This window comes from Lissotriton helveticus, chromosome 1_1 (assembly GCF_964261635.1).
Source record: "Lissotriton helveticus chromosome 1_1, aLisHel1.1, whole genome shotgun sequence".
NCBI classification, from domain to species: domain Eukaryota; kingdom Metazoa; phylum Chordata; class Amphibia; order Caudata; family Salamandridae; genus Lissotriton; species Lissotriton helveticus.
Window position 1 is genome coordinate 19,798,406 of NC_136057.1, and position 25,586 is coordinate 19,823,991.

Sequence of the window (25,586 nt, forward strand, 5' to 3'; positions counted from 1 at the left end):
TACTTGATTACAACAAGTACATGGGTGGAGTGGATACGAATAACCAAAGCCATATAAGCCGAATTATAAAACTTGCACTTATAAGAAGCTCTTTAGCCACCCGATGGCAACATACAATGCATATGTTGTTTACCCTCAAAACCACCTCAGGAATATCCGTTGTTGTTTCTTGACTTTCAGAGTTTTTGCTTGATGGTTGTTTTCTTTATTTTTCAGTACAGCAGGTACGGAACACTATATTTCAGGCAGGAGATTGCATTTGCACCCATTTGCAGCATAGAAATGACCACACAAAACTGTGTTTCAGCTTCTAGATCACCACCACCACAACCAACTTCCATACGTGTATGGCGAGCGTCACCATTTGAATATGAGATACTGCCTGTAGCTCAACACTGAACACTGACAAAACAGAAGTTGTGGTCTTCAGCAACAACACCTCTCACTGTTACACTTCCTGGTGGCCCTCAGAGCTAGGACCTTCCCCCAAGGGATGCTAATTCAATCTGCTGACCCTGACAAACAATGACCTACACAACCGAGGACAAGCCTGTAGGAGAGTAGGGTCTGCTTTCCTATGGTCACCCCACTTTTTTGCTTTTTGCTTCACTGGTTTTCGCCTTAGATGTGGCTGTGAGCCTGCTAATCAGACCCACAGCCCTGCTGTTCTCTCTCTAAATTCACACCATGTACTTTAGGTACCTCATCAATTGGGAATTGGGTCACTCTTATGAGTCCCTGTTCAGTGTACCATAGGTACCCAGGGCATAGGTGCACCCAAGGCCTACCAGGGGCTGCAGCATATCTTTTGCCACCCCTGGCTGGCCATCCAAACTGACACAACTGGCTGATCACTCAGCTGGGGCAAGGTCGTGTAATCACTCCTTGCTTAGATATAGTATTTCTATATCTAACCTTGTATCTAGGCACATATAGACCTATAAGTCACTCCTATGGCAGGCCTTAACAATCCTGGAGGCAGAGTGCTTGGTTTTATGTGAGATGAGGCTCTAGCATGCGCTGAGCCTGTCTGAAGCTTTCAGAACCATGTCCTTATAGCTGTTCTAGGATATTGTCATACCATATACTCTTAAGTGCATTATGAACCTCGCGGTTAAATGCTAACTTTGGTTTGGCTTTATCAAAACATGTTGTGTAAGGTGTCATATGCTTTGGAATACTACCCCCTCACCAGTTCTTTTGATGGGGGTAGCATTCCACCATTCTAGAGGGAGAAGACATGTTGTTCCTACTAATCCCGGATAAAGTTAACCAGAGCCTCAGCATCACAAAATTGATGCTGCTGCCACAGACACAAGTCTGACCTCCTACTGCTGGGAGTCCTTCCAGCGAGGGAGTCTTGGACAATAGGTTTCCTGTGTTGGGAGGTGCTAGCACCACCCTAGACAGGCCATAGTGTATTGGGGCAGGGAGGGCTGAATGAAATAAGACACTGCCTGGGGCACACAAGGTGTCCCATGCATAGTCCAGTTCAAACCGGTGCTGGGGCACTCCAGCCCCAGCTCTGGTGCGAAACTGGACAAAGGGAAAGGAGTGTAACCACCCCCTTCCTGGGTCCCACCCATAGGAGGGACCTAGCGGTAATCCAGCCCCTAAATTTGGTATATAGGTAGGAGCTGAGTCCCAAGACTTTAGATTTATCCTGACTGAAACTTGAAACGAAACTCTGGACCTTCGACGTTCTACTTGAGATAGAAGACTGAAGAATCTCCCTTGTGGTCAAGGAGTGACCACCCTGTGCAAGCAGGCAACATCAAGCGATCAACGGTTTGCTTTGTCGACTCTCCCGCCGGAGCCCGAGCACAGAGCCTGACAAGACCCGGACTTCTACACTTCCAACAGCCCAATCCACAGTCACAGTAGAGCTGAGACCCGTGGAGGCGACGAGAGACGTGGAACCGGCCATCTTGAAAAGCCAGCTAATTGCTTTCCTTACAACTTCTGAAGCACCCTCGAAGTTGTGCATTGGGGATTGAGAAGCTCCAGCCCCGAGCACCAACTGCACCGAAGATCGGCCCTCCACACTCCACGAGTTCTGTGTGGGGCCCTTCTGCATTTTCCTGCTGGACGCGTCTGTCCGGTCGCTTGCCTGTTGGCTAGTGGCCTCTGTGACGAAGAACCTTTCGATTTACACCACTGGTCTGGTTGCTCCAGACTGGCCCCTGCTTCCCTGTCATCTTCTTCCTCCTCTTCCAACTGTTCAGGGCTCCCCACAGACCCACCACCCACATGGTGTGAGGCCCGGACCCTTTCCTCACTGCGCTCACGTTACCAGTCATCCTTCTGCCATAGGATCAGGTTATCCCTAAGCTTGGACTGGGTGTCTGACTCATTCACTGTGATGTCTCTCTCCTCACAAAATTGTACCAGCTCATGCATACTGTACCTAAACAGGCCACAGAGGTTAAAGGAAGATTCCATCTTGGCAGGATGCTCACAGACATGTGCAACACAGGGGACCTAACAGTCTGAGCTGAAGCAAGAGTACACAATTTGCAAAAATTCAGCAAGCTCCCTATCCCAGGGAACTCACACTCACTTGCCTAGTGCCACACTCCATTCATCCACACACAACCCCCCCCTCGGACTGGTAAGGCAGTTTCTACCACCCCTGATTTCTCAACCTGACCACACGTGACACAGGTACCAAACTCTGGAAGCAGGGCGGGGAACAAATGTACTGGACACAATTACGCTGCTACCACTGGATCCCACCCTCTGGTGAATCCAGAAAATTGAAACTGCACTTAGGGGATAGAAACCACCCTGAGCTAGTGACACCTAACTCACAGTGCACAAGAAACACATTTCCCAAGAAATTACTTTTAGAACAATTTTAAAACAATAATCCCCAAAATGTGATTCATCTAAAATGCAGAGTTTTTTGGTGCGGCCAGCTGCCGCTGTGGTACAGCGCGAACACAAATCCGGATCCCTTCCCTGCCTACCAATGTTAGAAAAGGGATTTCCAGTTGGCTGAGGCTTGCGCCAAAGCCAGGCAGAAACCACCACTCTAGTCAGGGCAAGGGAGTTACACGCCAAAGATAACCCCTGCTCACCCTCTAGGCAATGTGGCGCGAGCAGTAAGGCTTATCCCGGAGGCTATGTAAGTTAAGTGTTTGCGCACGCAGCCCCAGCAACAACACCCAAGGCCCACCACAAAGGAAACTCCACACAATGTTATATATAAAAATAGCCTTTGTATTGTACAAAACACATTAGATAATAAATACACACTTTACAATGTGCCATAGGCACGGGCAGAATTTACAGGGGATTTACAGCCTGATTCATGAAGCGAAATTGCGCCCGCAATGGCTGCGAAAATGCAATTGCGGGTGCAAAACACGGAATCGGCATTCAAGTACAAAATAGCGATTTCGCAAACACAGAATAGCGATTAAAATAGCGATTACGCTATAATAGTCGCAGAGTCCCGGTAGTCGCGCATTAGCGATACGGAAATAGCGACCAACCACGGAATCTGCGAAATGAATAGCGAAACGCAATTTATTCTCAATCGGCATTCATGAAAAATATACAATAGCGGAAAACCCCAAAATCGCAATTTTGCGCGGCGCAAATTAAGGACAACTCAAAGCAGGTGGTAACCATAAAAGCCATGATTAAGTAAAATTTGAAAAACAGTTGGCCAATCACCAACAGGTCCAGGCCTGACCAATCACACATAAGGACATTCAGCAGCAGCATTAGGCGTTCCACAATGCCAGGAATGTACATGGTGGTGAGGCGGCGAAGGCTACAGCGAGCAGCACGGAGGAGACGCATGAGGCAGGAAAGGATTTACCGGCAGCGGGTCACCTTGCTGGGCCAAACCAGAGAACAGATATATGCTAAATACAGGCTGAATGGGGAAATGATCACCTGGCTGATACAAGAACTTGACCCCCTCATGCAGCACCCAACAAGGCGAAACAATTCTGTGCCTACACATGTGCAGGTATTGTGCAGCCTGCACCTCCTGGCCTCCGGCAGTTTCCAGGGCATAGTAGCGGCTGCTGGGGGGATATCCCTGCCCACCATGTCACGCTGCCTCCACACTTTCGTTGACGCCATGCTCACCCAGCTCCACCGCCACATCACATTTCCCACGAGCCAACAGGATTTGGACCTGACAAAACTACAATTTTATAATGTTGCCCATTTTCCCCATGTCCTTGGCTGCATAGACTGTACCCACGTCGCCATCTGCCCACCAGCTGCCACGGAGTATATGTACCGCAACCGGAAGTCCTACCACTCCCTCAACATACAGATGGTCTGCAATGCCAAGACCATCATCACTGACATTGTCGCACAGTACCCAGGGAGTACCCATGATTCCTTTATCTTCAGGCACAGTGGACTCCACACACGACTGCTCAGAGGAGAGTTTGGGGAAGGACACCTACTTGGTAAGTACAGTTTGTCGACAATGTCACATTGCAATGAAGTCACTGCGCTGCACAGGCAATCAACATCTGCTCCTCTCATTCAGGTGACAGTGGCTACGCCCTACGGGAATACCTCCTGACCCCTTACCTCAACCCTGCCACACCTCAGCAACGGCGCTACAATGTTGCGCACATCCGGACAAGGAACTGTATAGAAAGGACATTTGGCCTGCTCAAGAGCAGGTTCCGTATACTGCACAAGACAGGTGGGGCCATGTATTACAGTCCTGCTGCGTGCTGCCGCATTGTGGCTGTCTGTGCAATGCTCCATAACATTGCAACCAAGCGCCGGATACCTGTTGACATCTCAGGCAGTGAATCTGAAGGGGACGACCGGCCACCAGCACATGTGCACCATGCACGCGGGGAGAACCCAGCTGAAGGCCACAGACGTCGCAACCACATCACAGTGAACAATTTCTAGCCCACCCTCTTCCCCCACCCCACATATCACAATTGCATGCAAAATGTAATGATTACACAAGGCTAATGTGTGCAGCAAAATAAATATATTTGTTTCATTCACAAGAAAAAGGTAATCAGTCCAACTATTTACAAATAACAGTATTCCTTCATACTGCAGTGTGCATGTACATGGCAGGCTTAGCGTCAGCCTGTGCCAGTGTTATGCAGACAGTGTCAATGGCGCCTCCTGCGCGTAATGCCCAAGCGCCTCTGAGGCTCTTCCTCTTCCTGGGCACCTGTACCAGGCGTTGCCCTGGTGCTGCGCCTAGGTGGCGGGACCAGTGTGGCCGATTGGCTGCTCACGCTGGAGGCACTCTCACTGGCATCGTCGCCCCCTACAGTGGCCGGTAGCGCAGGTGTGTGTAGTGCCGTTACCGCGGTGGTTAGGTGCTCCAGGACCCTGATGATGTCCTCACAGCACTGCACTAGTTGGTGCTGCTGTGTGAGAGAGCGCCGTGACAACTGGGTGGTGGCATTTGCTGCCACATAATTCGACCTGCTATAGGCGGACAGCCGGCTCATCAGCTGGTGGTGGCGCCGGCTCGCTACACTGCGGTGCTTGATCAGCGCAGCAGTGTTCTCCTCCATGGCTGCAGTCATGCGGCCCATGGCCGCCGTCATGCGGTCCATGCGGTCTCCAACTCCCGCCACATTGCGCCCAATTTTGTGCAGCTGGAGCTGGATGGCACCTTGCTGCTGTGACTGGCGCTGGTGGATCCGGAGCATGCGTCTCTCTACGCTCATGCAGGCATAGCGATGTCCATTGCCCCTCCTGCTGATTGCCCGCTGTGTTGCCGCTGTCGCAGGCCCAGATCTCTTGGCACCAGCTGCAGGTGGTGTTGCAGCAGGCGTTGCTGGTGCGGCAGGGACTGGGGGCACATTAGTGGGGTGCCTGGCTCTGGCTGCGGGTGGGACGGCAGATCCAGATGCAGCAAAGGTGGGGGGCCTGGCCTTGGCTGCGGGTGGGATGGCAGATCCAGATGCATCAACGGTGGGGGGCCTGGCCTTGACTGCGGGTGGGATGGCAGGAGCAGAGGCCACAACGGTGGGGGGCCTGGCCTTGGCTGCGGGTGGGATGCCAGATGCAGGGGCCACAACGGTGGGGGGCCTGGCTGCTGGTGTTGTTGCAGCGGCAGGGGCTGGTGCCTGGGTTTCTGGTTGTGAATCCTCCTCCTGGGCCTCCTCATCTATCTGCAGCTTCTCGCCGTCACTGCTTTCTGCGCCACCTGTGAGGGTAAGTGGATACTCATTAGTTGCATGTGACTGGCAGACGTGCTGATGTTACATGCATGCTGGGTGACATTCCCTGGATGGCTGTGGATTTGCGTACTTTGGGACCTGTCTGGCTGCATTGGGGTACTACTACATTGTGGACATACTACATCTCCCACAATGCTTCAGGGCATTCCCTGATGCGCAACAAAGGCATGACTAAGGGCCAATAGGTGAGCCTATTTGGTCAGGGACGGTCATAGGGGACAGGGTCGCAGTCGCATGCCACTTACCTTGGGTGTCTTGGGTGGGGCGGGAGGAGTCCAGAGGGGTCACGCCAACGCACGCCTCCCTCTCAAGGGTGTCCTCGACCTGGTCCTCCAAGGGTGTGTTGGGTGGGACTGTCGGTCCGCCACCTCCAGTGCCCGATGCCTCTCCAAGGCGCTCCGCCACCCTCTCCTTGGCACGACCTCGGAGGTCGTACCATCGCTTCTTAAGCTCCTCCAATGACCTATCGGCCACACCCACCGAGTTCACGCTGGAGGCTATTCCCAGCCAGATCCTCCGCTTGTCTTGCTCTGGGACCTTTCTGGAGTTGGTCCCGAAGAGCCGGTCATGGTTGGCCACCACCCCTTCAATAAGGTTCTCGAGCTCCTGCTCTGAGAACTTGAGCTTTCGCTTTCGTCCTGCGCTGTTGCTGGGGCCAGGGACAGGTTCCTCAGACATGGCAGCAGATATGTCGCTATTTCAGTCGGTTGAGAAGTCGCTATCGCTGGTTTAGCGTCTGCTTTCCGACTTGCTCCCTCGGAGGTTTGCCTCGCTGTGGTGTTTGGGGGTGGGAACTGCCTGCTTCCTGGTTGTGATGTCATCACTGTGCTCGGAAAGCGACTTCCCGTTTTCCCGATCGCGCGAGAATGCGAGTCGCATTCCCGATCGCACGGGATTGCGAGTCGCATTCCCGATCGCACGGGATTGCGAGTCGCAATCCCGACGCAGGTAGCCGGGAATAGCGATTTTTCTGCGTTTTAGTTGGTCGCTAACGGATTTAGCGCCCGCGTGCGAGTCGCTATTTTTTCCCCGAAAAGTACATGAATGCCGTTTTGCGTTTCCTCAATAGCGAGTCGCTATTAATCGCTATTAGGGACACGCAAAACGGCCCGTACATGAACCAGGCTGTATGTGCATGGGACAGGGCCACGGGCGCCACTGTCAGGAATAAACACTTTTAGAACTAGCACTTGGTAGAATTAGCACTTTGTAGGGATAACCCTTAGCACATAGAACAATTGTAGAACTAAATAGAAAATAAAGCACACAACCAGTAACCACTGGTAACAGGTAAGTGCCACCTACGCAACCCTAACCACCTTAGGAGAATATTACGCAGGGAACCAGGACCTCACTAGCAACCCCTGTACTAGAAAGAACAACCACCTAAGTATCACTATACGTTTAGGGGTATAGGCATAAGAATATTACACATGATGCATCACAACATTCAGAGGTGTAGGGAAAAGCACATGACGCATACAAACACATTCAGAGGTGCAGCACAGAACAATTGCGCAGAAATCACATAGGAATGAACTCATAAACTGTCCCCAGGCCAACTGGCCTCTCTGGGGCTAGGAAGCCCTGTGTCCCAAATGTCAGGGGGCCTCAACGGAGCAGCTGCCCACTAAGTGCTGGGCAGCTGTAGAAACAATGGGATCCATACGGTGGAGCCTCGTGGGCTCTGGACACAAAACACTCGTGGCCCCGTGAGCCTCGCTGGGCTCAAGAACAACTGTGGGGCAAAGGGGGAGTGGCCCGCTGCCTTCCGGGGCCACTCTACTACTAAAGGAAAATGCCCCCTTTGGAGCCTCTCCAGGCTCGTAGTAAAAATATGCCGCCAAGAGCCTCTGCGGCTCAAATTACTAATGCCCCTGAGCCTCTCTGGGCTCGAGAAGCAACTTGCCGCCTGGTTGGAGCCCCCCCCTCTGGGGGACTCAAGAACAAAAATATGCCCCGGAGCCTTCGTAGGCTTTAACTATGGCCTGGGACTGCCAACAAAACGAATGTGGCCCTCTACGCAGGGAGACGGTCAGGAAACAGGGGGGCGGCACTAGCAACGTGCCCCTTCGCATTCCTCACCCCTCTGCAACGAGCCCCCACTTACCAGGCTCTCCTGATCAGACTCTTCACTTTCTTCCCACTCCGGTCTCCTTCTGGCGGAAGGCAGGGTAGCCTCCCGCCGAACCTCAGGCTCTGCTTTCTCGCTCCTTCGGTCTCCTCCTGCTGGCGGCAGAGACAGAGGCTGGGAGGCTCCTCATGCGGCACCACCGGGCTTCTTCCCGCAACACGGGAGTCTCACCACGCTCCACAACAGACTTGCCCCTTCCGCAGCAGCCGCGCTGTGATTGGGCGGCTCAGTCAACTTCCGGTCAGCCCGCCCACAACCAGGCAAGGCCGCCTGGCTTCCTGGTCGGGCCGGCAGTGGCTTCTTGGCAGCACTCCGGGCAATCGGGGGCCGGCGGGAAAAAGGTACCGACCCTCGAGGTACTATTTCGGTCTCGGGCCAACGGCGGTGATGATTTCAGGGCAATCCGGGGTAGGTTCCCGGTCTAGGACAAAAGACAACACGGCAATGAGCGGGGTGGGCACCCACGCTGTAATTGGCAAAATGCGGCGTGGCAGCCGCGAAACAAAAGCGGCCCAACGCGGGGTCATATGCAGGGTGGGCACCTGCTTTCAGCAAGAGGCACAAAGGGGGATCACCACGCCGGGGAATCCCTCGAGGACGGCGAAAGCAGCTCCGGGCTGCAGATAAGAGTAGGAGTGCTCCCAGCACTCAGGAAAGTAGCGCTCCTAGGCGCTTGATGCACAAAAGTCCAGGGCAAAGTTCTGTAGGAAGGCAGGGGGGGCAAGGCTGGGCCCAGGTGCCAGCTCACAGGGCCCTCCAGGCAGGGAGGCAGTCCCAGTGGCGGTCCTCCTGGCACCCAGCAGCAGCAGGCCCCCTCCAAATTAGGATCAGCAAGAGAACATTTGGCAAGGGGACACAGCCCCTTTTTATACAGGTAAATCCTTTGTCCTTAGGTGCAGGGTGGGGAGAAAACGCAGCTGGTTTTGGAGCACTGTGATGTGCTCAGCCACCCTTCCTATTCACTGGCCAGGCTAGGGAAATTAGACGCACCACAGGGGGCGGAGCCAGCATTGTGTGGGGAAAGCCCAGCCCTATTCAGGTCCCAGGTGTACCCCTCCCTCACATTACACATGCAGATCTCCCATTCACCACCGGGGCAGACCCATCCTGACTCCTGGAGCCTGGCACACCAGCCAGTCACAGCCAATCATAAGCCAGCACATTCACTGCACAGGTACACCAACTTCTAGAAGTGGCACTTCCACACAAGACACATTCACGCCGCACACATCATCGCGCAGCATTCAATCACATGAGTCCGCACATACCAAACTCGCACCTGCACTCCCCCCGCATCAGGAACTACTAAGGACACATACATTCCCCATGCATTCCTATGGGAGGGCAGGCCAACCTCACCACACGCACGCACTTTACACTGGGACACAGTGGTAAAGTGCGCAGAAACCAAAAATCACTATCACCAGGTAACATACCAAAAGCAAAAAGTTCAGGGGTGAACCTGCCAGAAGGGCCAAGTCCAACAGTGCAGTAATATGTATTTGGTCCTCATATACCCTGTTCACACGCTACCTATACACATGCACTATCAGTGGAGAAAGCAAGCAATAATTAAAATTAAATAAAATTTCCATAAACACCGGAAAAACACTGTTTCTGTTGTTTTTAATGGTGCGAAAATGTGTGACCACTGATAAACACAGTTTTTTTAAGGTATTGAAAAAACTGAAAAAACCCCACCAGAATTTCATTGATGGAGACCTGCGTGTGCTTCGGAATAATTAAAGCAAACGAATTTCGTTCAGTACACGCGGGTCCCCATCAACGAAATCAGGCCCCAGCTCAGAAGCATTCCAAAACGCCCGGTAGCCAGTCCGGCCCTGACTAGGATCCGGGTGAACGGGTCCCTCTCCCCTGTGTTCCCGATTCACCAGGGTCATTCTCCTGTTTGCCCTAGCGACAGATCCCCTGGCAATGTGGGTCCATTGCAATGCGCTGATACAGGGCTTCTGGCAGAAGACAGACATGGAGGAGGACCGCATTGCGGTATACGCTGACTATGTAGTCCTCTTTCTACATCAGCCCGTTGTGTCCGGCCTCGAGCACTGGCTATGCTAGTTCTTTACGGAATGGCGTTCGTACTCCAAAACGAATCACTCCTGATCTCACTGATGGGATTCGATTGGCATTTCTCATCGAGGTGATGGATGTCAGAGTTCTACTAAACGCCCCTTCCGAGTTACAGGCCAATTAGCACCTAAACCACTCCTAGTTCTTCCGCTTTCTGCTGATTCATCATGCCTTGTCTTATCATCAACCAGCTCTAATGGAGGTCCCCTACATTTAGCCCCATGGAGATCCCACTCCTCTGGGACAGGGTGGAGTTTCCCTGATCTATCGCTCCCTGGTCATTTGCACCCTTGACTTATTCCTATAATGGGTGCCTTGGAGGATGAGGAATTGAGAGAAGCGCTTATGGTGCCCCAGGAGTGAGTCATCTCCTGCTGGCTTATTATGATCCAAGTGAATGTTCTTCATATGTTGGGGGCGCTGCGCAGTGAACGCAGCTTGTGTAAGGTTGCGGAGAGGGCGTGGCGCTCTCAGTACGACGCGGAGGCCAGACTTACTTATAGGTTGGCGATTAAAGCGTACCATTGTAACATTCTCTGCGCAAAAAAAGAGTATTTCGCCAGGAGGATCGAGGCGGCCGCCAACTCCTGCAAGGAGATCTTCACCGTGGTCAGGGAGTTCACAGCCCCTAGGTCCAATCTTCAGCAAGCAGTTTCATCTGAGACCTGGGTCACTGACCTGGCTAGGTTCTTCACCGATAAAATCAGAATGATCCAGGCCTCCTTCACTGCTGAGTTTGTGGCTGGAGCTGTGGGCATCGGGGGGGGACGTGCTCCATCGGTTACGCCAGAGGTACTTCTGGCTGAGTTTCCGCCGGTCTCCCCAGATGCCTCTCTTGCACTTCTGGCCTCGCTCAAGTCCGGGTCGCCACTCGATCCCTGCCCGGCCAAATTTCTGGCCAGGATGGCACCGTTAATGAACCCCTTGGTGAATCCTCTCCTGAATTCATCTTTGAGAGAGGGTCGGCTCCCTCTGTCCTGGAAAAGGGCGATGGTGATCCCCCTCCTCAAAAAGCCGGGATTGGATCCTGGGGTTCCGGCCAAATACCGGCCTATCTCTCTTTTGCCGGCTCTCGCGAAGCTTACGGAGAAGCACGTGCATGGCGTGCTCTCGGGTTTCCTGGAGTCTAACGATCTGCTGCATCCCTCGCAATCCAGCTTTCGGCCCAACCTGAGTACGGAGACGGCACTCCTCGAGGTGTCAGAGATCATCCGCGAGACTCTGGATGCAGGGGGGAAGGCTGTGTTGGTCATGTTGGACCTGTCGGCGGCCTTCGACACCGTCCCCCATGAGGCTCTACTCACCAGACTTTATGACATCGGTCTGAGGGGGACGGTGTTCAATTGGTTTACATCGTTTTTGGAGGACCGTCGACAAACGGTCTGGGCCTCCTCGAGCTCCGCTGAGATGCCACCACTGGGAGTCGGGGTCCCACAGGGCTCGGTGTTGAGCCTGACCCTTTTTAACATCTTTATGACCCCTCTGGCGGCACTCGTGGAGACTTCGGGGGCCCAGATCGTGTCCTATGCGGACGATACGCAGCTTCTCTTCACCTGCGGGAAAGATCAGTCATTTGACGGGGAGAGTATCCAGGGATGTCTGAAGAAGGTCTTTGACTGGTTTCAGCAGAATGGTCTTAAGGCCAACTCTAGTAAATCTGAGGTCCTGCTATTTGGGTGTGCTTCGGAACCGGAATGGCGTGACTGGTGGCCGGTTGATATGTGCCCCCCCGCCCAGCCATCTGTGGCTGCCAAAAATCTGGGTGTCAAGGTCGATAATGACCTCTCGTTCAGATCGCACATTCTTGGTCTGACGGGCACCTGCTTTGGCATCCTTAAGATGCTCCGGAAGTTCCTACCCCTGCTCACAGAGGAGCATAGGAAGATCATTGTCCAAGCTCTCATAGGATCTAGACTGGACTACGCGAATGCTCTGTATTTAGGGCTTCCGGAGTATCTTATCCAAAGGCTGCAAGTGGCGCAGAACTCTGCGGCTTGCGCCATATACGGCCTTCATAGGCGGGCAAGAACATCCGGGGTGCTTCAGTCACTTCACTGGCTCCCTATCCGAAAGCGGATAATGTTTAAAACGCTTACGCTGATGCATAAGGCAAGTATCTACAGCGCAGATTGGCCTTTTACCGTCCGGCCCGCTCCTTGCGGTCGGAATCTCTGTGCATGGCTGTGGTGCCCCGTGTGAGGAAGGCTCGTATCGGGGGTCGTTCTTTCAGCTTTAAGGCCCCCCAGCTGTGGAACTCTTTGCCCTTCGCTCTACGCAGCATTCCTAGTTTGCTCCTGTTCAGGAAAACCCTGAAAACATGGCTTTTTAATCTGTAGACTGTTCTTTTTTGTTTTACCTTTTCCGTTTGTCTGTTGACTGTTATGTTTTTTATCTGCTGAGTTGCTCTTTGAAAGCGCCGGGACACTCTTGTTGAGTAGCCGTGCGCTATATAAATAAAATTTTAACATAACATAACATAACATTTATAGAGGGCATGGCTGCCCCAGAAACAGGGCGTCCCAGCGCTAGCGGACCGGTGGTGAAGGAGGTGAAGCTAGATGGAAGCAAACAGCCAGGTTTTAATCAGTTTCATGAAGGCGAGGTGATCCGGGGTGCAGTGGGCGGTCAGAGGGATGGAGTTCCATAGTGCAAGGGCCTGATATTTAAAAGAGCGGCCCCCGGCTCTGTCTCGGCGAACCCGTGGGATGCACAACAGATGTTGATCAGTGGAGCGTAGAGTGCGCAGCGGCATGCACGGAGTGCAGAGGCCCTGTAGGATCTGGGGGCCCAGGCCATGTATGATCTTGTGCGTGGTGCAGAGAGTTTTGAACTGGACTCTTTGTTTGATTGGCCACCAGTGCAGACGCCGAAGGAGGTTAGAGGTGTGGCATTTCCTAGGGATGGCAAACAAGCTACGAGCAGCTGCGTTCTGTACCTGTTGGAGTCTCGCAGTGACTGTTTTGTTAACGCCAAGCAGTTGACCGTTGCAATAGTCCAGTCGTGACTGGACAGCTGATTTGACTATCCGTTGGCGGGTGGCAGAGTCAAAAAATCCCAGAATGTGCTTTAAGCCCTGTAGAAGACCAAAAGCAGGTGCCAGCCACTTTTTTGCGTGGGGCTCGAAAGAGAGGGTGGAATTGATTAGTATCCCTAGGTCTTTAATTGAGTTCTTCGGTGTGGGAGGGATGCCCAGGGTCGTAGGCCACCATTGGAGGTCCCATTTGTCGGTGTCTCGACTGACCAAGAGTAGCTCCGTTTTTGCAGAGTTAAGCTGTAGGTAGTTTTTTGCCATCCAGTCTGCGATGGCAAGAACATCAGCACGGAATTTTGCTTGGTCCAGAGCAGGGTTGCTCGAGAAGCTAAATACCAGCTGGGTATCGTCCGCATAGGATACCATTTTAATGTCTCCCTCTCTAGCCAGGAGGGTCAGGGGGCGGACATACACGTTAAACAACGTGGGGCTCAGGGCAGAGCCTTGCGGGACACCACAGTTGAGAGGGTAATTTACAGAGATATCAATCAATCAATCATTTGTACAGCGCACTACATACACACAAGGGTCTCAAGGCGCTGGGGGGGGGGGGGGGGCGCTACTGATCGAACAGCCAGATATGGCTCTCTCCTCCCCTCTCCCTAGCACTAGCGCTGATGTGAGCTGCTGTGTTGCAGGCACACACTTTAATGCCATAGTTGTAAGCTATGTGTCTGAGTGTAGCCTAGTTTTTGTACAGGAAGAGTACCCTTCCAGTAAAAATACTGTGGCTAGACAACTTTAAAACCTTTTCCTACTTTCTATGTGTGCAGTACAGCGCAGCACACATGGAAACTCGAAAAGGAAAGAATAAAATAGGTGTTAGAGTGGCACAACAAGAAGAAATACTTTTATTTCGCCTTCTTTTTTATATCTTTCTATGTGTGCCGCATTCTGCAGCACACATTGAAAGACCAAATCGCCTTTAATGATTGTTTATGTGAAGGAAAGTTTCCCTTCCTGTACCTAAATATTCATCCCTGTAATGCAGGCACCCTTGCACCATGGCGCCAGGGGGTCTGCTTGGGCACTGGCAGCTTTTTAGCACCGGGGCAAGGGAAGACACAGGGGTGAGCCGCATTCTTTTGAAAACTGTACATCCCCTGCATTTTTTAAATGACAAAGCACAGCACCTCTAAATTGCTTTTAGAGCCAGGCTGCATTATTCCTTTGTGAATATGCCCCCCAGAGCCTAAAGGAGATGGGGTAGCCTGAGGTCATGAATATACAAGAGCACGGCGGGCGAAGATGGTTCTGGGTGAGCTTATCCCTCATGTTGATAGTATGAGCTTGTTGCTGGATGACTGAAATAATCAGAACCCCATCCCCTGGGTCTGGGTCTCCACAGGGATGTGCCGTATTTACAAGAATACCGCACATCGCTCTTCTCTGCCTTGCGCCAAGAGTAAAAAGGCAGCTGTGTGCCAATGCTCATGCAAACTCAACCACAAGATGGCTGCTCATGCACATTCATCTGCAAGGTGGCGGTTCACGTAAACTCACCTGCAAAATGGCTGCTCAGGTAAACGCATCCTCAAAAAAGCTGCTCACATGAACTCATCCTCAAGATGGCTGCTCTGGTAAACTTATCAGCAATATGGCTGCTCGGGTAAACTTATCAGCAATATGGCTGCTCGGGTAAATTTATCAGCAATATGGCTGCTCGGGTAAATTTATCAGCAATATGGCTGCTTGGGTAAACTCATCCTCAAGATGGCTGCTCTGGTAAACTTATCAGCAATATGGCTGCTCGGGTAAACTCATCCTCAAGATGGCTGCTCTGGTAAACTTATCAGCAATATGGCTGCTCGGGTAAACTATATGGCTGCTCGGGTAAACTCATCCTCAAGATGGCTGCTTGGGTAAATTTATCAGCAATATGGCTGCTCGGGTAAACTCATCCTCAAGATGGCTGCTCTGGTAAACTCATCAGCAATATGGCTGCTCGCGTAAACTCATCCTCAAGATGGCTGCTTGGGTAAATTTATCAGCAATATGGCTGCTCGGGTAAACTCATCCTCAAGATGGCTGCTCTGGTAAACTCATCAGCAATATGGCTGCTCGGGTAAACTCATCCTCAAGATGGCTGCTCTGGTAAACTTATCAGTAATATGGCTGCTCGGGTAAACTCATCCTCAAGATGGCTGCTCTGGTAAACTTATCAGTAATATGGCTGCTCGGGTAAACTCATCCTCAAGATGGCTGCTCTGGTAAACTTATCAGCAATATGGCTGCTCACGTAACCTATTACACAAGATGGCAGCTCATGTAAACCCATCCACAGGCTGGCAGCTCATGTAAAGAGCATCCACAAGATGGCTGCTCATCTAGACACGTACACCAGATGGTTGGTTTTGACAGAATTCCTTTTGGCTGGGTAGAGCATTGCTTTCTTCTTGTTCTTTGACACTTTGGCATTAGGAGTCTTCGACCGCAGTCAGCTTCGAGCAGGGTTTTTGTGCAGTAGCTTAAGGGATCTGGAGTACGGATTTCCTGAATTTTTGGGCACCTTTCCTAGCTTTTGGCTCAAGTGGTGGAATACATTTCCTTCCAAGAGTAGTACTTTAGAGGCATCCATACTTCTATAGTCCACATGGTTTCTTTTGCTTTATATATACACCACATTGTTATACTCTCACTACCGCAGGCCTGCTCATACTTACAGATGCTTTATCTGACATGATAACATATTCTCCATGGAACTAGGCTTCCTAAGGAGTTTATACACATCTGTGTCTCAAGCAATGCACCTTGACTTTGGAAGTCTGAACTCAGCACATCAAACTGAGCTGTTTCAACTCACAAACCAACTAATTGCTGATTTATATGATTTTAAGTAATTAGTACTTAGAAACACCCTCAGCCCCAGCATTGGGAACCATGTAGAAATGTTGATGTTTACCTTTGCTTTTTTTCTTGGTTGGTGAGGGTATGACTTAGCTGCAGTTTAACTCAATGACAATATAGGGCAGATCAGGACATACCTGTAGATTTGCTCAAAGGTCATAGACAGCGGAACTGGAAAAAGCTTTGGATTTACTCCAGGACATGAATGTAGATTTACTCAATGACCGTAGAGAGCGGACCAGGACATAAATGTAGATTTACTCAATGACCATAGAGAGCGGACCAGGACATAACTGTAGATTTACTCAATGGCCATAGAGAGGGGACCAGGCCATAAATGTAGATTTACTCAATGACCATAGAGAGCGGACCAGGCCATAAATGTAGATTTACTCAATGACCATAGAGAGCGGACCAGGACATAACTGTAGATTTACTCAATGACCATAGAGAGGGGACCAGGACATAAATGTAGATTTACTCAATGACCATAGAGAGCGGACAAGGACATAACTGTAGATTTACTCAATGACCATAGAGAGCGGACCAGGACATAACTGTAGATTTACTCAATGACCATAGAGAGCGGACCAGGACATAAATGTAAATTTACTCAATGACCATAGAGAGCGGACCAGGACATAACTGTAGATTTACTCAATGACCATAGAGAGGGGACCAGGACATAAATGTAGATTTACTCAATGACCATAGAGAGGGGACCAGGACATAAATGTAGATTTACTCAATGACCACAGAGAGCGGACCAGGACAAAAATGTAGATTTACTCAATGACCATAGAGAGCGGACCAGGACATAACTGTAGATTTACTCAATGACCACAGAGAGGGGACCAGGACATAAATGTAGATTTACTCAATGACCATGGAGAGCGGACCAGGACATAACTGTAGATTTACTCAATGACCATAGAGAGGGGACCAGGACATAAATGTAGATTTACTCAATGACCATAGAGAGGGGACCAGGACATAAATGTAGATTTACTCAATGACCATAGAGAGCGGACCAGGACATAAATGTAGATTTACTCAATGACCATAGAGACGGGACCAGGACATAACTGTAGATTTACTCAATGACCATAGAGAGCGGACCAGGACATAAATGTAGATTTACTCAATGACCATAGAGAGCGGACCAGGACATAAATGTAGATTTACTCAATGACCATAGAGAGGGGACCAGGACATAACTGTAGATTTACTCAATGACCATAGAGAGCGGACCAGGACATAACTGTAGATTTACTCAATGACCATAGAGAGGGGACCAGGACATACCTGTAGATTTACTCAATGACCATAGAGAGGGGACCAGGACATAACTGTAGATTTACTCAATGACCATAGAGAGCGGACCAGGACATAACTGTAGATTTACTCAATGACCATAGAGAGGGGACCAGGACATAAATGTAGATTTACTCAATGACCATAGAGAGCGGACCAGGACATAACTGTAGATTTACTCAATGACCATAGAGAGCGGACCAGGACATAACTGTAGATTTACTCAATGACCATAGAGAGGGGACCAGGACATAAATGTAGATTTACTCAATGACCATAGAGAGCGGACCAGGACATAACTGTAGATTTACTCAATGACCATAGAGAGGGGACCAGGACATAAATGTAGATTTACTCAATGACCATAGAGAGGGGACCAGGACATAAATGTAGATTTACTCAATGACCACAGAGAGCGGACCAGGACAAAAATGTAGATTTACTCAATGACCATAGAGAGCGGACCAGGACATAACTGTAGATTTACTCAATGACCACAGTGAGGGGACCAGGACATAAATGTAGATTTACTCAATGACCATAGAGAGCGGACCAGGACATAACTGTAGATTTACTCAATGACCATAGAGAGGGGACCAGGACATAAATGTAGATTTACTCAATGACCATAGAGAGGGGACCAGGGCATAAATGTAGATTTACTCAATGACCATAGAGAGCGGACCAGGACATAAATGTAGATTTACTCAATGACCATAGAGAGGGGACCAGGACATAACTGTAGATTTACTCAATGACCATAGAGAGCGGACCAGGACATAAATGTAGATTTACTCAATGACCATAGAGAGCGGACCAGGACATAAATGTAGATTTACTCAATGACCATAGAGAGGGGACCAGGACATAACTGTAGATTTACTCAATGACCATAGAGAGCGGACCAGGACATAACTGTAGATTTACTCAATGACCATAGAGAGGGGACCAGGACATACCTGTAGATTTACTCAATGACCATAGAGAGGGGACCAGGACATAACTGTAGATTTACTCAATGACCATAGAGAGCGGACCAGGACATAACTGTAGATTTACTCAATGACCATAGAGAGGGGACCAGGACATAAATGTAGATTTACTCAATGACCATAGAGAGCGGACCAGGACATAACTGTAGATTTACTCAATGACCATAGAGAGCGGACCAGGACATAACTGTAGATTTACTCAATGACCATAGAGAGGGGACCAGGACATAAATGTAGATTTACTCAATGACCTTAGAGAGCGGACCAGGACATAAATGTAGATTTACTCAATGACCATAGAGAGGGGACCAGGACATAACTGTAGATTTACTCAATGACCTTAGAGAGGGGACCAGGACATAAATGTAGATTTACTCAATGACCATAGAGAGCGCACCAGGACATAACTGTAGATTTACTCAATGACCATAGAGAGGGGACCAGGACATAAATGTAGATTTACTCAATGACCATAGAGAGCGGAGCAGGACATAAATGTAGATTTACTCAATGACCATAGCGAGGGGACCAGGACATAACTGTAGATTCACTCAATGACCATAGAGAGGGGACCAGGACATAAATGTAGATTTACTCAATGACCATAGAGAGCGACCAGGACATAACTGTAGATTTACTCAATGACCATAGAGAGGGGACCAGGACATAAATGTAGATTTACTCAATGACCATAGAGAGCGGACCAGGACATAAATGTAGATTTACTCAATGACCATAGAGAGCGGACCAGGGCATAACTGTAGATTTACTCAATAACCATAGAGAGGGGACGAGGACATAAATGTAGATTTACTCAATGACCATAGAGAGCGGGGAAGGACATAACTGTAGATTTACTCAATGACCATAGAGAGGGGACCAGGACATAAATGTAGATTTACTCAATGACCATAGAGAGGGGACCAGGACATAACTGTAGATTTACTCAATGACCATAGAGAGCGGACCAGGACATAACTGTAGATTTACTCAATGAACATAGAGAGGGGACCAGGACATAAATGTAGATTTACTCAATGACCATAGAGAGGGGACCAGGACATAACTGTAGATTTACTCAATGACCATAGAGAGGGGACCAGGACATGAATGTAGATTTACTCAATGACCATAGAGAGGGGACCAGGACATAACTGTAGATTTACTCAATGAACATAGAGAGCGGACCAGGACATAACTGTAGATTTACTCAATGACCATAGAGAGGGGACCAGGACATAAATGTAGATTTACTCAATGACCATAGAGAGCGGACCAGGACATAACTGTAGATTTACTCAATGACCATAGAGAGCGGACCAGGACATAACTGTAGATTTACTCAATGACCATAGAGAGCGGACCAGGACATAAATGTAGATTTACTCAATGACCATAGAGAGCGGACCAGGACATAACTTAAGATTTACTCAATGACCATAGAGAGGGAACCAGGACATCAATGTAGATTTACTCAATGACCATAGAGAGCGGACCAGGACATAACTGTAGATTTACTCAATGACCATAGAGAGCGGACCAGGACATAACTGTAGATTTACTCAATGACCATAGAGAGCGGACCAGGACATAAATGCAGATTTACTCAATGACCATAGAGAGCGGACCAGGACATAACTGTAGATTTACTCAATGACCATAGATAGGGGACCAGGACATAACTGTAGATTTACTCAATGACCATAGAGAGGGGACCAGGACATAACTGTAGATTTACTCAATGACCATAGAGAGCGGACCAGGAGATAACTGTAGATTTACTCAATGACCATAGAGAGGGAACCAGGACATAACTGTAGATTTACTCAATGACCATAGAGAGCGGACCAGGACATAACTGTAGATTTACTCAATGACCATAGAGAGGGGACCAGGATATAAATGTAGATTTACTCAATGACCATAGAGAGGGGACCAGGACATAACTGTAGATTTACTCAATGACCATAGAGAGCGGACCAGGACATAACTGTAGATTTACTCAATTACCATAGAGAGGGGACCAGGACATAAATGTAGATTTACTCAATGACCATAGAGAGCGGACCAGGACATGAATGTAGATTTACTCACTGACCATAGAGAGGGGACCAGGATATAAATGTAGATTTACTCAATGACCATAGAGAGCGGACCAGGACATAAATGTAGATTTACTCAATGACCATTGAGAGCAGACCAGGACATAAATGTAGATTTACTCAATGACCATAGAGAGGGGACCAGGACATAACTGTAGATTTACTCAATGACCATAGAGAGGGGACCAGGACATAAATGTAGATTTACTCAATGACCATAGAGAGCGGACTTGAACATACCTGTAGATTTACTCAATGACCATGGAGAGCGCACCAGGACATAAATGTAGATTTACTCAATGACCATAGAGAGCGGACCAGGACATACCTGTAGATTTAATCAATGACCATAGAGAGGGGACCAGGACATAACTGTAGATTTACTCAATGACCATAGAGAGTGGACCAGGACATAACTGTAGATTTACTCAATGACCATAGAGAGCGGACCAGGACATTACTGTAGATTTAATCAATGACCATAGAGAGCGGACCAGGACATAACTGTAGATTTACTCAATGACCATAGAGAGCGGACCAGGACATAACTGTAGATTTACTCAATGACCATAGAGAGCGGACCAGGACATTACTGTAGATTTAATCAATGACCATAGAGAGGGGACCAGGACATAACTGTAGATTTACTCAATGACCACAGAGAGTGGACCAGGACATATCTGTAGATTTACTCAATGACCATAGAGAGTGGACAGGACAGGGTTGGTTATCTTCCATCCGGGGATATAGGACAATCGGGGTGAACCTGAGGGTGGAGGGAGACAGGGGCCACCGAGTCTGCAGGGTGTTATCCATTGACATGCTGGGTACCATCAGCACCGCGTTAGTGTGCGAGTGCTCCGTACGGACCGGGCTGGTACCTGTCCATCGTGTAGCAGTGCGGAGTGAGAGTGTGTGAGTGGGAGGGACAGATCGCGGACCGCCTGTCCTTCACGACACTGGCCTGCCATGCCACTTTATATGCTGATTTCATGCCAAAAGCACAATACATTTGACATTGGGTTTACCCACGTGGCTCCGGCTCGCGGTGCTGCTAAAACGTGTTCTATTTTCAAGTACGTACACATCTTTGATATTGTTGTGGCTCAGGGTTTCCCCTAATACTGTGTACATATTATCAGGGTTGTTAGGGTGGGTCTGGAGTGGATTATGTCTCTCATCCCATAAGGGTGCTCTCTCTAGTGGGGGGGGGGGTGGTTAGATTAGAAATTTTCCACAGTGTGCATACTATTAATATCATAACGATATTACTTGTACTGGTAGTAATATTTCCAAATGTGTTCATGCCCAAAAGTATATGATGGTCAGGTCATAATGATTAACTATGTGTGTTGAATATAAATTTTATATACATACATCCTGTGTTAATCCTTTTTTGTGACGCTCAGTGTATTTATCGTGTGTGACTGCTGTGCCTTTGCTTTAAACATTGCCTCGGAGGACAGGCTGACTGCGCAGTGTTAAGCTACCCAAGGGAGACCACAGGTTATACCGTGAGTGTAATCATCCACCCTTGACATGAGTGGTAGGTTCTGCCGGGCTGGGGGAATCCCTTCAGCCAACCAGAAAATGCAGGTTCTGACAATGGCATGCTTGTAAATTCCTGGGAACAGAGGGCAGAGCAAGATTAAATATTGTAATTGTATTGTAATTGCTTTTATATAGCGCTTACTACCTCTGACGAGGCGTCAAAGTGCTTTTTCGACGAGTAGCATGCTACTCCGGGACCCCTAGAGGATTCGTGTTGAATTAGTATAGTGAAACATGCAAGTAAATTTTAAGTCGTGTATATGTTAGTCAGTTATTTGGATTCGGAAGGATAGCAGAAGAGGAAAAATGGTTTGTATTTATATAGCGCTTGTTACCCCTGATGGGGTGTTGAAACACGCTACTCCGGAAACCCATAAAGGGTTAGAGGTGAATTAGTATGGTGAAATATGAAAGTAATTTGAGTGGTGGATATAAGTCAGCTATTTGGAGTGAGAAGGATAGCGGAGGGAAAAAAGGGCAAGAAAGGTTTGTGTTCATATAGCACCGGTTACCACTGATGGGTTTTGAACCTCTTTTCTGGCGTGTAGCACGCTACTCTGGAACCCATAAAGGAATAGTGTTGAAAATTAGTATAGTGAAATATGAAGACATTTGAGTGGTGGATATGTTATTCAATTATTTTGATAAAGAAGGGTAGGTGGGGGATAGAATAGGGAAAGAGGTTTGTATTTATATAGCGCTTGCTACCCCTGATGGGGTTTGAAGCGCTTTTTTTGGTGAGTAGCACCCTACTCTGGAAGCCATAAGGATTAGTGTTGAATTAGTATGGTGAAACATGAAATTAATTTGAGAGGTGGATTTGTTAGTCAGTTATTTTGATTGAGAAGGGTTGGAAAAGGGTAGAAAAGGGAAAAAGGTTTGCATTTATATAGCGCTTGTAACCCTGATGAGGTGTGAAACGCTTTATTGGCGAGTAGCACGCTACTCTGGAACCCATAAAAGATTAGTGGTGAATTAGTATAGTGTATAGTTATAGGTCTCCTGTCTATAGTAGCAGGCCTACTCCTTGGCCCTCGAGGGAACACATTGTCATGGTGTAAAACTAAAGAGGCCAAGCAGAGCAAACCACAACATGGATGGAGTTGCACTGCTTCACAGGAGCAGCAGGGCCCTTCCCTGGCATAGAGGGCACAACATGGCAAAGAGGGCAAACATGGCAAAGTTTCAGTGCTACTTCTTTCTCTATGTACTGTGTGAAAGTGGAAACAATAGGTGACTTACCACGGAGGTCGAAGTAGGTGATGGTGTACTGTGCCACTGCAAGAAAGAAAACAGAGAGTCAGAGTGTGTAACGTACACATATAAAGAAACACAGCACAAAAGACTTGCTGGCAGTAATCAGAAGGCCAGCACTGCCCAAGGCTGCACACAGAAGCTAGTCTTCACAGGGGCAGCACAACCCAAGGGTACACCCTGAAGGACAGTCTTAACAGGGGCAGCACAGCCCAAGGGTACACCCTGAAGGCCAGTCTTCACAGGGGCAGCACTGCCCATGCGTACACCCGGTAGGCCAATCTTCACAGGGGCAGCACTGCCCAAGGGCACACCCTGAAGGCCAGTCTTCACAGGAGCGGCACTGCCCAAGGACCCACCCTGAAGGCCAGTCTTCACAGGGGCGGCACTGCCCAAGGGTACACCCTGAAGGCCAGTCTTCACAGGGGCAGCACTGCACAAGGGTACACCCTGAAGGCCGGTCTTCACAGGGGCGGCACTGCCCAAGGGTACACCCAGTAGGCCGGTCTTCACAGAAGCAGCACTGCCCAAGGGTACACCCTGAAGGCCAGCCAGTCTTCACAGGGGCAGCACTGCCCAAGGGTACACCCTGAAGGCCAGCCAGTCTTCACAGGGGCAGCACTGCTGTTGTGTTGTTTCACTCTTTTTAATCCTGACCCAGGCCGACAAGAATAAAGTTGCACGCCTGCTTTGGAGTTCATTTTAATCACATTGGTCACATTCTTTTCACCCACCGTGCACTCTGCTAGCCGCGCCACCCTGCCGTTGCCATAGGGTGATCTACCATATACTAAAACATCTGAAGAGCTCCACCTGATGAGAGAGAAAGTTATAGCCTGCACCGTAATTTTCTGTTACGGTGTGAGGAGAATGGCAATCCTCAAATTAACATGCATAGAGAATCTTGATTTCATTAAAGACAACAGAGGCTACCATTATGCAATAATCCTTTATTGCTGGCCCAACATACAGCCCTTTAAAGATAAGATTATCAATCACAAAGCAAACATAGGGCCCGATTCACAGAATGAATTTAAGACTTAATCCTAAACTTACTACTTTTTTGGTATTCACAGAAGTTAGGATTTTGTCTTAAGACAGACTTAAGAAAGACTTAAGACAAAATTCTAACTTAAGTCTGTCTTAAGACAAACTTAAGACAACGTCCTAACTTCTGTGAATACCAAAAGTAGTAAGTGCATTCTGTGAATACCAAAATAGTAGTAAGTTTAGGATTGAGTCTTAAGTTCATTCTGTGAATCGGGCCCTATATGTTCAGAATATATAAATATCTGGAGCACAAGACATCCTCCTCTTCTAGGCTGCAACAAAACAGGAAAACAACTTCTTCTTCGGTTGACTAACTTCAGAAAGCATTGTCTAAAAGGAACCATAGAACTCCACATTAATATACGATATTACAAAAGGGTCAACGCAGAAACCTTAAAACATTCAATATAATCTTAATTATTACATCACATTTCTTCAAATCTACTAAACTCACCATTACGTATACCCTCTCCTCAAGGGTGAGGAGGGTGGTATAAGGCTAGCCTTCATTGCCTTTAATGAAATGAAGACAGTGGCGGCTCGGAGACGAAGTGATGGGGGGCAGTGGAAGGGCAGAGTGGGGGTTTTGGAGTTGGACATATGACGGCATGGAGTAAGGTAAGTAAATAAATAAATAAAACAATTTACCTTGCTCTCGCTGCATCACCAAGTTGGCGATGCAGCAAGCGCGAGGTAAATGTCCGACTCTACTACCTAACACCCTGCCCCTCCCCAGTCTTACCGCCCTGCAGCACTCCCTCTGCGAGCCGCCACTGAATGAAGATTCTCTATACATGTTAATTTGAGAATTGCCATTTCATTACAAGAGGGGGGGCTACTAATATGTATTTTTAAAGGCATCCAATGCCACACAACTTACATATTTAGTCTAAGGAGAACTGGGGTTTTTTGAGGTACAGGGAAATACTGGGCGCACTGCACACGTTAGTGTTGGGAATGGATGGGTCTGGGTGCAAGTAGGCGAGGGGAAAAGGCCCTAAACCCCTCCAAGGTGTGCGA

At 48.9% G+C, this 25,586-nt stretch overlaps 2 protein-coding genes across 2 annotated transcripts in view; one reads left to right on the plus strand and one right to left on the minus strand.

Annotated features, from left to right (window-relative positions):
* LOC144766986 (glutathione S-transferase P 1-like) overlaps nucleotides 1–25,586 on the minus strand; it is an 84,296-nt gene that overhangs the window by 25,476 nt on the left and 33,234 nt on the right. Inside the window, exon 2 of the mRNA XM_078650653.1 lies at nucleotides 23,505–23,540. Within this exon, the coding sequence (XP_078506779.1) occupies nucleotides 23,505–23,540 (36 nt within the window). The remainder of the gene's footprint in view (nucleotides 1–23,504; nucleotides 23,541–25,586) is intronic.
* Nucleotides 25,244–25,586, plus strand: part of LOC144751937 (uncharacterized) — a 30,800-nt gene continuing 30,457 nt past the window's right edge. The window contains exon 1 of the mRNA XM_078664365.1: nucleotides 25,244–25,259. Within this exon, the coding sequence (XP_078520491.1) occupies nucleotides 25,244–25,259 (16 nt within the window). The remainder of the gene's footprint in view (nucleotides 25,260–25,586) is intronic.